Below are 15825 nucleotides of genomic sequence, written 5' to 3'. Positions count from 1 at the left end.
TTCAAAGTGTGCCTTTGTCTCTCTAATTTTCTTTCTACATGACCTAAACTCTTCATGAGTAGCCAGCACTTTTTTCCATAATCAGTAGGCTCTCTTTTTCCCCCTAATTTCCTTGAAAATCTCCCTGTTCAGCCAGGCTGTCTGTCCTCCCTGCTGGCTTGCCTTTCGGCACACTGGGACAGCCTGCTCCTGTGCATTCAAGACTTCTTGAAGCATGTCCATCCTCCTGGACCCCTTTGTTTTCAAGGGCCGTTTCCCAAGGTATCCTCTGAACCAATCTTCTTAGTAGGCCGAAATCTGCCCTGTGGAAGTCCAGGATCGACGTTTTATTGATGGCCCTCTTTTTATTGATGATCCCTGAGTATTGAAAACTCTATTATTTCATGGTCACTGTGCCCCAGATGGCCTCCGACCGCCACAACTCCCACCAGCCCCTCTCTGTTTGTGAACAGCAGGTCTAGTGGAGCCTCACCCCTGTTAGGCTCATTTACTAGCTGGAGCAGAAAATTATCCTCTATACACTCTAGGATTCTCCTAGACTGCCTCTTCTCTGCTGTGTTGAGTTTCCAACAGACATCTGGCAGGTTAAAATCACCCACAAGAATGAGGACTGGCTATTTTGAGACATCTACCAGTTGCTTGTAGAATAATTCATCACCCTCATCATCCTGATTGGGTGGTCTGTAACAGACTCGCACAGGAGTGGGATGTCAGCCTTGTTGGATGCGGGATGTCAGCCTTGTTGGGTGCAGGATGTCATCCTTGTTAGCCTTCCCCCTGATTCTGATCCACAGGCACTCAACCTTATCGTTACTGACATCAAGTTCTACAGAGTCAAGAGACTCTCTAACATGTAGAGCCACCCCTACACCTCTCCTACCTCACCTATCCCTTCTGAAGAGCCTTATCCGTGGCAACACCCCAGTCATGCGAGTCATCCCACCATGTTTCCGTTATAGTGACTATATCATAGCTTTCCTGCTGCATGATTAAGGCAGTAGTTTAAATTAATGAGTTCCTATCCATGTGTTTATGTGGCTGTCACTGTTGGTACAGCTGAGTGAAACCTCCAGGTAATCCTAATATGTTTCATACAGAGCCTGAGGCAGTCCATGGCTTCAAGTACTCCAAGAACTCTAAATCACTGAGGATTCCAGTGATGATGGCTGTGTAAAAGTATTGATTCTGAAATACCAAAATGAAATTAAAATCCCTATTTGGCAAGTGTCACCAATTTTTCAGACTTCCTAATGGTGATGAGCAAACTCATCACTCAGCTGAAGAAAGCTGGTCTTGCCAAGTTGTGTGCAATGATTGCTAGTAAGGTGGAGAGGAGTTTTCTGTGCCTTTCAGTGCTCTCAAGATCTCTTACTGGGGCCAGGTGTAGAGGCAGTTGCCGGTGATTCAGTCCCCTCAGCAGATCAATTGCCTTCAGAAATTCAGCAGTTACCATGCACCCCTATCTAAACAAAATTACTCAGAATATTAATGGTTATTGATAGTGCTTTCTGTGGAAATCTTTGAAGTGAGATTTACTATCATTTAACAAATAGACAATGTTTCCATAATAATAGGATAGCAAAAATGTAAAAATAGTGTGAGAATAACTGGGTTCCTTTATTGGCTAGTTAGCTATTTCAATTTTAAAATTAATTTCACTTAAAGCCATTTCAAATGATTTTAACAGTTGGCATCTATTAGATACTTTCAATAACATTTAGGATCTGATTGTAGGAAAGCCCTGGTTGATCAATACAAACTGCAAAAGATGCCTATTCTGCTCAGTTAATATTGGGAAGATTCAAACTCTCTCCAAGTTCATAACTATTTCTATTCAGAGTTCTGTCTGAAACTGTTTCTCAATATATAGGAATTTAGACAGAAGGTTTTACATTAGCAAGCGTACTGTCAGGTTGCAGGACATACATTCCTCTAGACAGACCCAGATTTAAAATTTCTCCATTAAACTGTCAGCTATTCAAAACTTCATATAGCATGTTTTTAACACAACATATGTGTAATCTGAGTGGAGACTTATTTTTTTTGCTTGCTATAAAAATGTTACCTTCCTGATTTTATGGAAAAAGACATTTCCTCTGTCACAAACACAAAGGTTATTCCTGCACTGCCTTCCCTTCCTGGAATTTCCCTTCCTTTCTGCGTTTCCCACAGACCATAAGTAATACTAGTTTTTTAAAGGTGATGAGCTCTCTATTGAATTAACCTGAGCCACATATTATTCCGTTATATTCATTTGGGAAAAGTCTCTAGGATAGATGACACTTTTAGTCCATGCTAGCAGGCACAGCTGAGTATTAGTGATGGAGAGCTCAAAAAAAAAAGGAAGAGAAATGAGAGAGGTGGCATCTTAATGAAGAACAAGTTTCCTCACACTCCAACCAAATAGTGAACTAGAAAAAATCAAAGCCCTTCTGATATTTAAAAATCTGTCTTCAGGTTGTCTGTGAGAGGCAGAGCCACTGGTGGCTCCAAGGCCCCAGTGTCTCTTCAACACTGTGAGAAGACCTGCACTGGCAGAAGACCCTTCACTTGTGCTCTGAATAGCTGCCACAGAATCAAGGTTGTTTTTAAAGAGCAAATTGTCTTCCAGATGCAGATTTGTTAAATTCCGGGTACTGTTGCATATCTACAGATGGCAGCTTTATGACACTGAGAGTATGGAAAGGGCACTGAACATATACATCACTCAGAGTATTGTCCCAAATATGGGTTCTTTCAACCTCTGGGCAAGAAGGTGATCCAACACAGAGTCAAGGTCAGTAAACATGATTTGTTTATTTCATATCTGCACAGAGATGGGTGCTAGGTGATGAATCCACAAAGCTGGCACACCATCAGTATGCCAGATGCTCATTTTTATACACTTGGAACAATAAAAAAATGGCATATCCCATATACATAACAACCTAAAGGTATAGTCACAGAAGGTTAATCCGAGAGGGTGGGTAGAGCAACATTACTTTTCAAACCATTCAATTGCTTTGATATGATGGAATTTGTTTCACTTGCATAGGGTGTTTTGTTTAAGCCAAGATGATCATTTGATCAGAAAGAAATCTAGGAGAGTAGTTTTGCAGTTTTTCCTCACTGAAGAAACTTAACATTAGAGCCCAGATTTTAGGAAGATCTTGCAAGCAAATCAGGATTAGCAACAGCATGATGTGGTGTCTGCAGTGTGTTCATGTCAGGAAGACCTAATGAGGGCTAATAGAAAGGTACCTTACAGAGAAGACATTTTATTTCTCTAGGAAGACTCAATATGCAACAATGGAAAGAATAGATACATCAGTGTTTGGTACAGATAAACTATGGTTCTCCCAAAGTAGCTAAAATCAGCTTCTCAATATCACACTCATTTTGTCCACGTAGAATCCTAAAATAACCATTTTCTCCCCAAGATTTTCCCCAGGAATTTGCAGCGATCTAAAAGTAAACAAAGCAGAAAAAAAACTTATCAGTTTTAATTTTAAAGTAGTATTTAAAAATGCAAAGTGTAAAATACAAAATTAATTTTTGTGTTAGTTTCCTTTTTAAGAAACCGAATTTCTCAGATTTAGTGCTCTGAAAATCAGCATGCATCTTTTTCTGATATCTAGTAATTTGTTCCATTTTGCTTTGATCAAAGTTTCTGTTTTGAAATCAGGGTTAATAAAAAGAGAATATTATTTCTATGAGACAGTTTGATAAATTGAAGCAGAAATTATGAGACAAAAATTTGACTACTGGCTGCTGAAAGAGGACATTGAAACAATAATAGTCGCAATACCAATTACAAGTAATCTCTTAAAGAGAAACCAAAGATACGAAAAAAAAAGATAACTTAATAAAGTTTCATTGAGGTAGCTATTGACATATTGAGAAATGTAGTTCCTGATGAAGCCAGAAGTTCTCAGTATTTTTTGCCAGTGAAACTACTACCATAAGCTCTGCCATCAGCTATGAAAACTCCAAATTACTTTTGATGAACACAGGAATAATGAGATGAGCTGTTAATCCAAGTGATTAAATTTGACTTACTGTAAATGGCTTAAAGTAAATATTCTTTGGTTGGTTGGTTTTGGTTTTGGGTTTTTTTCCTGATAGCTGGACAGCAATTACTAACACTGTTTAAATAGACAATTTGTCTTTTTGTAAATGTTTTAACAAATATTGTTGATTACTTTTATTTAGTCTCATTTATAGACATCAAAAAGAACAGACTCTTCAAGGAAAATTTAATGACATTGAAACCAAAAAGACAGTGCAGGAAAAAACACAGATATAGGTGGGATGAAACAGGCTTTGAAATAGAGATAGATGATACTATAGTTCAAGGGTCAGCATGATAGAAGTTGCCATAGAGGGAATAGAATTATGCAGGACACTTTCAAGTGAAGGAAAAAAAATAGATGCAGAGAGAGTGAATGAAAGTAAAGAATTAGCTTTTAGATGATCTGTGTTGTAAAGATCTTTTTTTCTGCCTCAAAACACAGTCCTAAGGATTCACTTACCCAAAACTTCTGTTTCTGTCCTTTTTTGTCAGGTAATGACCCCCACCTGTTAGAAAAGAATGGTACTTTGATGCAACAAATAATCAGGGGAGAAGAGCTTGTCTTAGTTAGTTGTCCTAATTATCAGTATCAGAACAAGGCACGACTAACAATCTCTGATGATGATGAAAATGAAGATAAATACCCCACTAACCACAAGTCAAATTGCCATTAGGGATTACAAAAACTTAATGCAAGTGTAGTTTTAATTTGTCCTTCCAAAAACCTGTTTTCATTGACGAAATATCTTCTCTGGAGGGCTTTCCAGCTGAATTGAACTCTGTAGGAGTATTGCAATTAATGTGAACACATTTCTTCAACTTAGCTGAAGATCCCTATGAGCATTTTTTTAAGGATCTCATCCAACACTTTTACAGAAATAGCTGGTGAGTGGGGACTGAAAATGTTCCCAGTTTTTCTTAGCTCAAATTGAATTGCTGACAGCCTAATCTGTTTTATTGCACAGTGTGTGTGGGGGGGTGACCTCTAAACTTACTTGCTGCTTTTGACATTTCGAGGACATGCTAAATTTGGTGGGAATATCCTTGAAACCACATGAGAGACTGTCCCCACCTGCGAGGTGAGAGAACTTCCATAGTTGTGTCATTGTAGTTGAACCGCATATTATTCTGATTTCTAGGCCTCACTCTATATATAGGGCAGAAAAAGTTCCAACCTTATCATCCGGATGTATTTCAACAAGCAAAAGTTGCGTTGCACACCTTTGTAGCTATGGTATGTTTACTGGATGCTTAAAGAGCTCTGTGTTGTTTTGAATTTATACTACTAATGCTTGTCTAGTTATTATTCACAGTTCATGATACTTGGGTGCCTATAAAAGGGCACAAATAAACAGAAAAACAAAGATGTGAAATTTGCACATTTTCCCACAGTGTGAAGTTAATCCTGGGATATATCCAATGCCATTAACAGGGTGTTTATCAGTGTATATCCCACCAACACCACATGAGAGCTGTATTTGCAGTGCACTGTTCACTTTGAAAGAAAAGCAACAAAAATATGTTGAAAAATCCCACACCAGGAATGGGAAAATTAAGATTTTTCCATCATATTTGTATTTGAACAGCCACAGTGGCATCAACTCTCCTTGCTTAACAGTGAACTCTCATTTACATGGAATACCTGCACTTTCAGCCAAAGAGAAAAAGAAAAGACAAACGGGTGACTAGAACAGAGGCAAAGTGTGAGTTACAGCTGCAAGCACAAATTGTAGCTACTGCTCATTAGACATAAGGAATCACAAAAACAATGTTGGTCATAATGACCACAGAATGTAATTGTTGTTTTTTAAAGGGCTTTATGATGCTTTTTGTTTTAATCACCAAGTGAAAGTTCAAGAATTATTAATAATCTTTGATATTTCTTTGACAAATATATTTTAGATACAGTTTGTCATGATCACAAATTTAAAAAACAGATATATCATAGTCTATCAGATTTCATGTCAGATTCAGATTTACTTTTTTCCTCATGACCATTTTACTAAAGAAATTTACATCAGCTGTAGTGTGAAAGTCCAATATTTCAGTCTTAAAGACAAAGTAAAATTGTCTTGAATTTATATTCATATATTCCTGCATTCTGTAGTATGCTTTATTTCTCCCACTTGTTTGAGTAGAATGATGACCAGTTCTCTCAGATGCATATTTCTGTGATTAAATGTTTTTATAACATCTGTTATGTTCTAAAAGAGTCAGTATCTACTTTCATACACTGATTGGAATTTATCTGTTTTCAGAAATGTTTCTAAATGGAAGAAAACTTAGAAACCAAAATGGAAAAAATCCTTTTTTTATCTTGACTATAACATATCCATGAATTTAATTCCCTAGGTTTTGTTCCATCAGAGTCTGATACCTAGTTACTTGGCATATGTGTTTTGTTTACTGTTTAGAAAGAAGAGCTGCTTACTCAGTAATCAATCCCTATGGGCACTCCTCAAATACTCTAAATTAAAATATATTAAATTAAAATACACAGGAGTACAACCAGTAGGTCCAGAGGAGTGACTAAACCCCTTTTTACAGCACCTGCCATTCTGTGTCCAGTGACCAGTCTTGGGCTCCCCTACACTGGAAAGACATTAACAGGCTGGAACAAGACCAGCAGGAGTCCACAGAGATGTTTGGGATCTTGAGCACATTATGTATGAGGAGAGGCTGGGGGAGCTGATTTTGTTCAGCCCTCAGGAGAGATGGCTTAGACCAGATCTATTTGTTGTCTTATGCATTACATAGGGTGGGTATAGAAAAGATAGAGCAGACTCTCCGGATATATTGTGGTGGTGCCCCCCTGCCCTCCTTCCACATCCCCCACTTGAACCATAACCACGAGAGGTGGTTGTGATGGCTGCATCCAGCTTACTCTGGACTTTGGGGGACAGATGACAACAGGGTCTGGAACAGAGACCCAGATGTCTTATTGGCATGCAAATAAGACTTAAAGTATATCATCTTATTCTGTTAATAGTGGACAGCCCATGGACCACTGAGCTTCCCTGCACAGCACGGGTCATTGGTCACAGCCAGCATAGCTTCATGAGAGGCAAGTCCTGCTTATCAAACCTGATTTCCTTTTATAACAAGCTAACCGATCTAGTTGATCAAAGGAAGCCAGTTGATGTCATCTTTTTGGATTTCAGTAAAGCTTTTGATACTGTCTCTCAAAATATCCTTCTGGACAAAATGTCCAGCACACAGCTGGATAAATACATCATGTGGTGGTAAAGCAACTGGCTCATGGGTCAAGCACAGAGGGTAACAGTGAATGGGGTAACATCAGACTGGTGACCTGTCACTAGTAAAGATCCTCAGGGCTCCATCTTAGGTCCTGTGCTCTTCAACATCTTCATAAACAACTTGGACACAGGACTGGGAGGGATACTAAGCAAGTTTTCAGATGATACAAAACTGGGAGGAGTTGTTGACTCCCTCAAAGGCAGGGAGGCCCCGCAGAGAGATCTTGACAAATTAGAGAATTGGGTAATCACCAACCATATGAAGTTCAATAAGGGAAAGTGCTGGATTCTGCACCTGGGATGGGATAACCCTGGCTGTATGTACAGGGTGGGAAATGAGATGCTGGAAAGCAGTGCTGTGGAAAGGGACATGGTGGTCCTAGTCAACGGCAAGTTGAATATGAGTCAGCAGTGCCCTGGCAGCCAGTGTCAATTCACGCACTGCGGCAAGATAATTCTGTTTATTCTAGTTTGACAAAGTAGGGATCTAGGTGGTAATCCACAAAAGGGTAGCTCCCCAATCATGAAAACTTTATATTATTTACACATTTTAACAAACAAAGCCATCAGTATTCATTGATTACACATTACATAGTTTTTTCACTGATTAGTACTTAATCCCTTATTTGCTAGTAAAGTTTTTTGCTTCTCATGCAATTTGTGTCCTGGGGGGCATCAGGCAAAGCAGCGCCAGCCAGTCGTGGGAGGTGATTGTCCTGCTCTGCTCTGCACTGGGGTGGCCTCACCTTGAATATTGTCTGCAGTTTTGGGCATTGCAATATAAGAAAGATATTAAGCTATTAAAGAGTGTCCAAAGGAGGGCAATGAAGATGGTGAAGGGTCTTGAGGGGAAGCCGTATGAGGAGCAGCTGAGGTCACTTGGTCTGTTCAGCCTGGAGAAGAGGAGACTGAGGGGAGACCTCATTGCAGTCTGTAACTTCCTCGTGAGGGGAAGAGGAGGGACAGGCACTGATCTCTTCTCTGTGGTGAACAGTGACAGAAGCTAAGGGAATGGCCTGAAGTTGTGTCCGGGGAGGTTTAGGTTGGATATTGGAAAAAGGTTCTTCACCCAGAGGGTGTTTGGGCATTGGAACTGGCTCCCAGGGAAGTGATCACAGCACCAAGCCTACCAGAGTTCAAGGGGTGTTTAGACGATACTTTCAGGGACATGGTGTGACTCTTGGGGATGGTCCTGTGCAGGGTTAAGGGCTGGACTCAATAATCCTTGTGGGTCCCTTCCAACTGAGCATATTTTGTGATTCTGTCATTCTGTGAAGCCGCACACCAGTATCTACTCTTGAGTAGGGATGCCTCCCAGGGTTACTCCTGAAAGTTGAGAGATTCCTTAACACAACAGATTCTCAGTAAGGGATTCATAGCATGTTAAATTTTGAAATCTTAGCTAAGTGGTATAAAGGACTGATGGTGTGTATATAATCCTTCAGACCATTTGCCAGGTCTGGGACCAGGAGTGGATCCAGCCTCACCAAGGCTCCTCTCCAAGAAGGAATTTAAGAAAGCGAGGGGGTCCTTTTTGAACCTTGTGAATCAGTGGTAGAGTCTCCCTAAGAGTTTTGTCTGACCCTATCATCTATGCAGCAAAAATCAAGTGTACCTTGCCATCGAATCTTGCTAAACCACTGTCACATTTACTACTGAACTTTGTTGATTCACTACCTTATATCGGTAAAGTATCTTGTTGCCTCTCACAAGTGAAGTGCATCACTCCGTCTGAGACATACATGCACAGACAATGGCTGGAAGATGTTTTCAGCTAGGAATATTGCAACTAGACATAAGGAAAAATGGTATTTTACAAGAGTGTTGAGGCACTACTGCCTAAGTGAGAGGCTGTGGAATATCTGTCCTCAGAAGTATCCAAAACTCAACCTGAGAAGTCCCGTGAACCTGAACTATGTAGATAGCTCTGCTTCGAGCTGGAGGGTTGAACTAGATGACCTGAGATCCCTTCTAATCTAAAGTATTCAGTGATTTAAGCAACTTTGTCTAAGATGGCCCTGACAATTTAGGAATCAGAGGGTTGGAAGAAACAAATTCCAGACTCAGTTAGTCTATGGTTTTATGAATTACTATATTTTGTATTCAATTTCTAGATTTTGTTTAGCAGTTCATAGGTTGTGATGGGGCAATTTATTTTGCCAATTTTTTTAATGGTTGCAGTCTAAAGAGGACATAGTAAGTTTGAGTTACTGTTTACTGGTCAAAACCAGCCTTGAGGTTAGTGCATGAGTCAGGAACAGGATTTAGCAGAAAACATGGATCAGACTGCCTTCTCCATAGATGCTGAGCTTTACTGGTAGCAACTGTGGCATAATGCCCTAGGTCTGTTTATCAAAGCTTTCCTAAAGCTTGGCACTTCACACTTGTTCCAAAGACTGGCTGAAATTCACCAACTCTCATTTCTTCCAGGCTAACGTACTTCTCTCAGTGTGGAAAAGCACTCAGTTGTAATGGAAACAGCTGTTCTTTTGTGAACAACACTTATATATTATTCAGTGATGCAGTGTTTGTAGCCACATGTCAGTTTGATTTAACATCTTGCCTCTGGGAATGAATGCCATCTCCATCAAGAATATTTCTTGGGATTTCTTGGTTCATTCATACAAATATACCTTCTTAAGAAGAAGCCATTCTTTCAAAAAACTCCTAAGTGGAAAGTGTTTCTGCAGTAGCATCTTTAGGATAGGAGAACGTATTTTCTAAAACAGATTTCTCAATTTTCTAAAATACATTTCTCATCATAAGTATCACATTTGATCTTTTCAACTTCTCTTTTTCCCTTTTTCTGTCTATAAAGAATGAGTTTATTCTGCATTGTATCCCTTAGTTGCACCTATCAAATATATTATGGCATCCAAGCACAGTTTCCACTTTAAGCTTACCTTTAGATTCCTCAGAGGAAACAAATCTCTAAATATCCTTTCTATTGCTGAGCTGGGCATCTGAGGGTGAGTTTTTTGAGTTATAAAGAAATAAATAGTCTAAATGAATAATATTAAATTCAGTTTGAATTTTAACTGCCATATTACTTGCTGTTATAAATACTACTCCTTGAAATATGAGCAAAGATGAAGGGAAATGGTCACATAATATTTAACAATCTGAACATAAATCCAGATGAAATGTTAACATCCTAAAACTCTTACCCATCTACTGACTGAATGGAAACTGGATAGTGTCTTATTTCAATAATACAGAAAATGAGACTGTTTCAATGTAGTTCACATCCTATATGTTTTCCTACATATATGTAAGTCTGTACAAATATCTTTTCCTGAATCTGAGTGATCTTTGAGATTTTACCTCTTTATTTATGCTATACTTAAAATAGACATTAGTTGCAAAAGTTTATTCATTAATAAATTAAAAAGGAGACCTCATGGAAGACACTATGAGAGTAAAAAGTAACCTGGCATATTAATGATAGCAACTGTGAAAAATTATAACATTCCAGATCATTTTCCCTGCAGAGTAGCATCTCAGAGAAAGTGTTGACTGGTCCCTCAAAACCTTCAAAACCAAAATTAAAAAAAAAAAAGCATGATCCTGAAGGAGTTAAATAAGGCATTGTGGTTTAAAACTGAAACCCATACCACTACCATTCACTGAAAGATCTGCAGAGATTATAAAATGTACCAGTAGTAAAAGGATATTATTAATCAATGCAAATTTTTGTTTTGTGTGTACTGTGGAAAAATAGAATATATAATAGTTTCTTTACAACATTTTCAAAACATAGTTAATACAGTGTGCTACTGTTTTATCAGTTGTCCAGGACAGGATTAGTTTTTGCTCTAGCCAGGAGGGGGCGTGGCCAGGACCCAGAGGTTATTCTATACCACCTCACACCATTTTTCAGGAATGGGGGAAGGGCTCTTTTCCAAGTCCAGTAGTGTGGTGGAGGGAGTTGTTGGAGAGGTTTCATGTGAATAGTTTGCCTCTTTCTTGTAGCCCTTCTCATTATTATTGTTGCTGTTACTATTCAGTCTCTTATCTCATTGCTGTTTCCTGTAAATGGTTCTTATCTCAGCCCATCATTTTTACCTTCTGTGCCTTCAATCCTCCTCTCCAGCCGGATGCTGGGGATAATGGGGAGGGAGGGGGGAGTGGGAGTGATGGAACGGCATGTGGTTTGGAGTGTTTCAGTGGGAACACTAAATTGGGGAATACCATTCCTAAACCACGACACTGGTCTCTTCTGAGATTCAAGAAGCACATTGACATTATTATCCTTTATATAAATGTTAATGTCAGAACTGGAATAAGAATTTGTCTTTTTCTTGGTAGTAAAAACTGTGAGATTTAGTTCAAGATTAAGATATCTAAATGTATGTGTCCCACAGTAGCTAACAGAGTATATTGGGATACATTCACTTGCTTAAATGCAGGTACCTGGGGCTGTTTGAGATGCCTTAGGGTGCCTGAGACATCCACATGTTTCTGGCAGAAATGACAGAGAACCTATGAGACATTCCCATCTTTTTGGAGACACAGCTCTTCCCACAGCCAGTAGCACCAAATACCTCTGTAAGGGAAACTAATGGATCTACAAGCAGTTGTAGCTGAGTTGCCCTCCTGTCTCCACTGACTTTGTTGAATACATCACCATCTCTGTGACAAGAGTTTGAATATCTAGCATATCACACTTGCCTGAATCTCGAATTGAATCCTGACTAACAATAGTTTATAACTAACCATAAATAACTAACACTAAAAATTGAATATTTAATTACCTACTGAAGTGAGATAAGAAAAGGAGAAGACTGTAAATTACTAGGAAATATACGGTAAATGAAGTGGTAGAATGGGCATCAGCAGACAATAAGAATGTAGGAGTTTCCAGAACTACACAACTGTAGCACGATTGCAGAATGTATCATGAGGAGAATTAAGACATTATAGACTAAAGGACTTGGATTCTGTCCATCTTAAACCATCCAGGATAAAATGAAAGAATTAAGAGACGAGGGTAGAATTAACATCATAAACAACATGGACATTGCAGTTCTGATATCTATCAGTTTTTCACAATGTAGCACAAAATTTTACATGTTACATTTGGTTGAACAAAATTAAAGCAGAAATGTATTGTGCAAAAAAGGTTGTCAAACTGATCTGGGATGCATTTTATGTTCCTTTGTGGCTCGAAGCAAGAGTTGGTTCATGGATCAACAAACTGGAAGGAAAAATTATACTTTAGATGATAGCTTTGTATTCTCAATCATAGAACAGAACCCCTTTGTGCTGGGCACTATAAGTGAAAAGGATTAGTAGAAGAACAAATACTATTGCCATTATCTGCTTTCAGAAACTAGTCTTTAAAGAAAATAAATTGGAATCTACTCATGAATCTGAGACGTATCATTATTTTGACTATAAGTCAAAATCAATAACAATTTATAAATTATTGTCACTGCTTCATAAAAAGTTATGACACTTTCAGAGTTATTAACTGGCACAATTGCATTAATACAGTCAGTATTATATCTCCTCCTTTTCTTTCTCTGACAGTTTTTGCTCCTGGGATCCTATAGTTCATGTAGTCAATGTAATCGTGACCAGTTTTTCCTAAAGTGGACCTATCCAAATCACATTATCCTAATTAATGACATTCCAAACTAGTTGAAGGTAAACAGAGATCTCCAGTGTCTCTAGGGAACAGAAAGCATTGAAACTAATCGATCTGATAGTGAGCTCCAAATTAGACATGGAGTCTGCTTTAGAAATGTCAACAATATCAGAAAGAAAACCTAAGAAGCTGGGATTAAAAGTAGGCAAGATCATACATGTTTTGAGTAAGGAATTACACAGCATATGGCTGGAGCAATACACTAAATGTCACTGCTAGGAGTAAAAAGAGCAACAATAACAGGTATTTGTGTGACAAACTGCGACAAGAGTAAGCCAAAATATAGAAACTACTAGCCTAGATGTGCATAGGACTCAAACTCCAAGCAGAAAGAGAAAACTTAAAGTCATATAATAATCTATAGATACAATAATGGAAAGAAGTCCAGGAAAGGAAACATCAAGAAAAAGCACCTCAACAATTAAAGAATTTAACTCCTGGTGTAATTAGTTCCCAAGCAGAATTGACAGAGACTTAAAAGTGAGTTGACACATTCTTGGACACATTTTTAGACAATATTCCTTAAAGAACAATAAATATTACATTTTCTGGAAGATGACCAAAATAATCTAATAGCACTCTTTTCTTTGCTTTTGTGATTATTTTGGCTTTATTTATTTCAAATGAATGACATTTCAAAAGCAAACAGATGCTGGACCTCATTACTTGGAGAGAAAGGGATTTTATTAGGGTATTTTGCAAGGTTTTAGATAACTAATGTCCCCATCTTTGGTATTTTTAGGAAAAGCCTTACCCCATTCAAAGTTTCCGTTTTATTAGGAAGAAAAAGAAGATATTTTAAGCAATCTCTAAGAGAAGGTATCTCTGTCAATTACTGAAAATTACTTTTAAACGGGAGTTTTTCTTCTGTCTGACAAAAACATACTGGAAGAAATACTCCACTAAGCTTTTCCAAAAGAAACCATCATGATCATCAATCAAAAATAACCTTGAACAAACAGAATTAATTTCACTGAACTGCATTCAGTCCCTTCAAGGAGAAAAAGTAAGCAGTGTATTTCCACATACACAAAGGAAGGCTTCTCCAGCTGACTCTGTAAAAACCATTCTGGTGCTCTTTGAGGTAAAAGGCTGAGTACTTGCGCTCTTGTATAAAATGATTTTCATAATTCTGTGACTGATTTTATATAGTAGAGGCACCTTAGCTGTCTTTTTCAGTAATAATTTTCTCTTCATATTAACTCTGTAGGAGCAATCCCTGAATACACAACTCTGTCTGGCAGTTAAAAAACTAGAATACAGAGACTCTTTCAGTATTGTTACATAGAATGGAAATTGGGTTTTTTTCAAACATTCCCTAGTTTCTTTTCCAATAAACTTTATCACTGCAGTGAAGGTGGACTTTACATGAGAAGCGTAAATAAAATTATCAGAAAAAAAATAGCTAATAATTAAATATAATTGAAAAAAAAATAAAAAAACTAGAAATATAACCTAACACAACAAAAAGGGCTATCAGCAATGTCTTCAAAACCAAGGCATTTTGCCAGATTTTAGTGTGCTTACATTCAACTTTGTAGGTCAAATGTTGTTAAAATCTAGTACAGCAAAGACTTTTGAAGAGTGTGCTATATAATATTACACAAACTGACTCCTTAAGACTAAAGCTGTCAAAGAAGGCCTTAAAAGTAGAGAAGAATGATAGGTCTCAGACCTCAAGCTAATAATTCCTGCAGATCTATTGATATGAGTGGAAGTCAATGCTTTGCATAAATTGTTGACTGGACAGAAATACATGTGGTCTAAAACTTCTCATCTCACTTTCTTCCCTGCACTTGACTGTATAACTGTCATAATGCTATCAGAGAAAAAAGGCCTAACTATTGCAGAGAATGTCCTATTCTTAGTGCTATATCACAAAAACCTAGTGTCTTTCAAAAACTAGGAATTTTATCTACTTAATTAGAGAAAAGTTTAGTTCTTAATCTTTCATTAATAATAAGAAGGTTAGGGTCACTGACTAATGTTTATGACAAGAAAAAGCTTCTTAGAAAATGGTTACTGGAATTTGAAACTACAGTTTTGCCTAGACTCTTCAGAATGGGAGATGAGTCAAATTACCAGTGAGTCAACAGTTAAATCACTCCCACAGATCTATTGTAATGAATTATATGGAAGACACTTTCATGGATTTAACTACATGAATCATCAGACACTGTGTGTCTTTTTCCCATGATCTTCTAACATATTTCTCTTTGCTGTAAAATATGTTTGAGTGTTACTGATAAGTTTTAACTACAATACTTGATGTTGGTTGTCTGACAATAATAAAGTACATTATTTTTTCCCCATGAAAGAAAAAGGGAACTCAAGGCAAGGTTTCTTTATTCAGGAAGAAAATAATTTGGGTTACAATTTCTGGTGGTTTAAGATATTACTTGTTTGTTGCTATTCTGAGTGTAAATTTAAGAGAGAACAAAAGGAAAATGTAGAGAAAAAGATTGTCTTTGAAGGCAAAATACCAGATGTCACTAGCAGTAGACACTGGTATCTTTTTTAAGACTTTGGACTTTGCACAGTAGAGTCATTTAATTGTGTATTAAATCTTAGAATTCTGTTGCTCTGTCCCCTCAAAACTAAACAACAAGGTTTTTTCCTCACATATCAATTTTATCTCCATTAGTATGGCTTTTTGTGTTAAACATTCAACCAATGCATTCAATCTATGCATTTTCAGTGCATAGATGTTTCAGTCTAGTAGTTGGCTAAGCCATTTAATTTGCTGCACAATTGCATTTAAATCGTCCAGTGAATCGTTGATTAAAATAGAGGGGAAATGTGTTCCCAGTTAATGTACATGTCGGTGTCCTCTTATTAAAGTCCTTTGTCATTCTAAGCACCTTCCA

General features: G+C 37.7%; 1 protein-coding gene across 1 annotated transcript in view; it reads right to left on the bottom strand.

The window, feature by feature from the left end:
- Positions 1-2781: 2781 nt before the first annotated feature.
- TINAG (tubulointerstitial nephritis antigen) overlaps positions 2782-15825 on the bottom strand; it is a 44087-nt gene continuing 31043 nt past the window's right edge. The window contains exons 10-11 of the mRNA XM_027644904.1: positions 4512-4557; positions 2782-3444 (exon numbers count right to left, since the gene is read on the bottom strand). Of these exons, the coding sequence (XP_027500705.1) occupies positions 3328-3444; positions 4512-4557 (163 nt within the window). The 3' untranslated portion in view covers positions 2782-3327. The remainder of the gene's footprint in view (positions 3445-4511; positions 4558-15825) is intronic.

This window comes from Corapipo altera, unplaced genomic scaffold (genome assembly GCF_003945725.1).
Source record: "Corapipo altera isolate COAL_440 unplaced genomic scaffold, ASM394572v1 2, whole genome shotgun sequence".
In the NCBI taxonomy this organism is placed as follows: Eukaryota; Metazoa; Chordata; class Aves; order Passeriformes; family Pipridae; genus Corapipo; species Corapipo altera.
The sequence above is the reverse complement of the archived record's forward strand: the minus strand, read 5'-3'. Positions and strand labels throughout refer to the sequence as shown.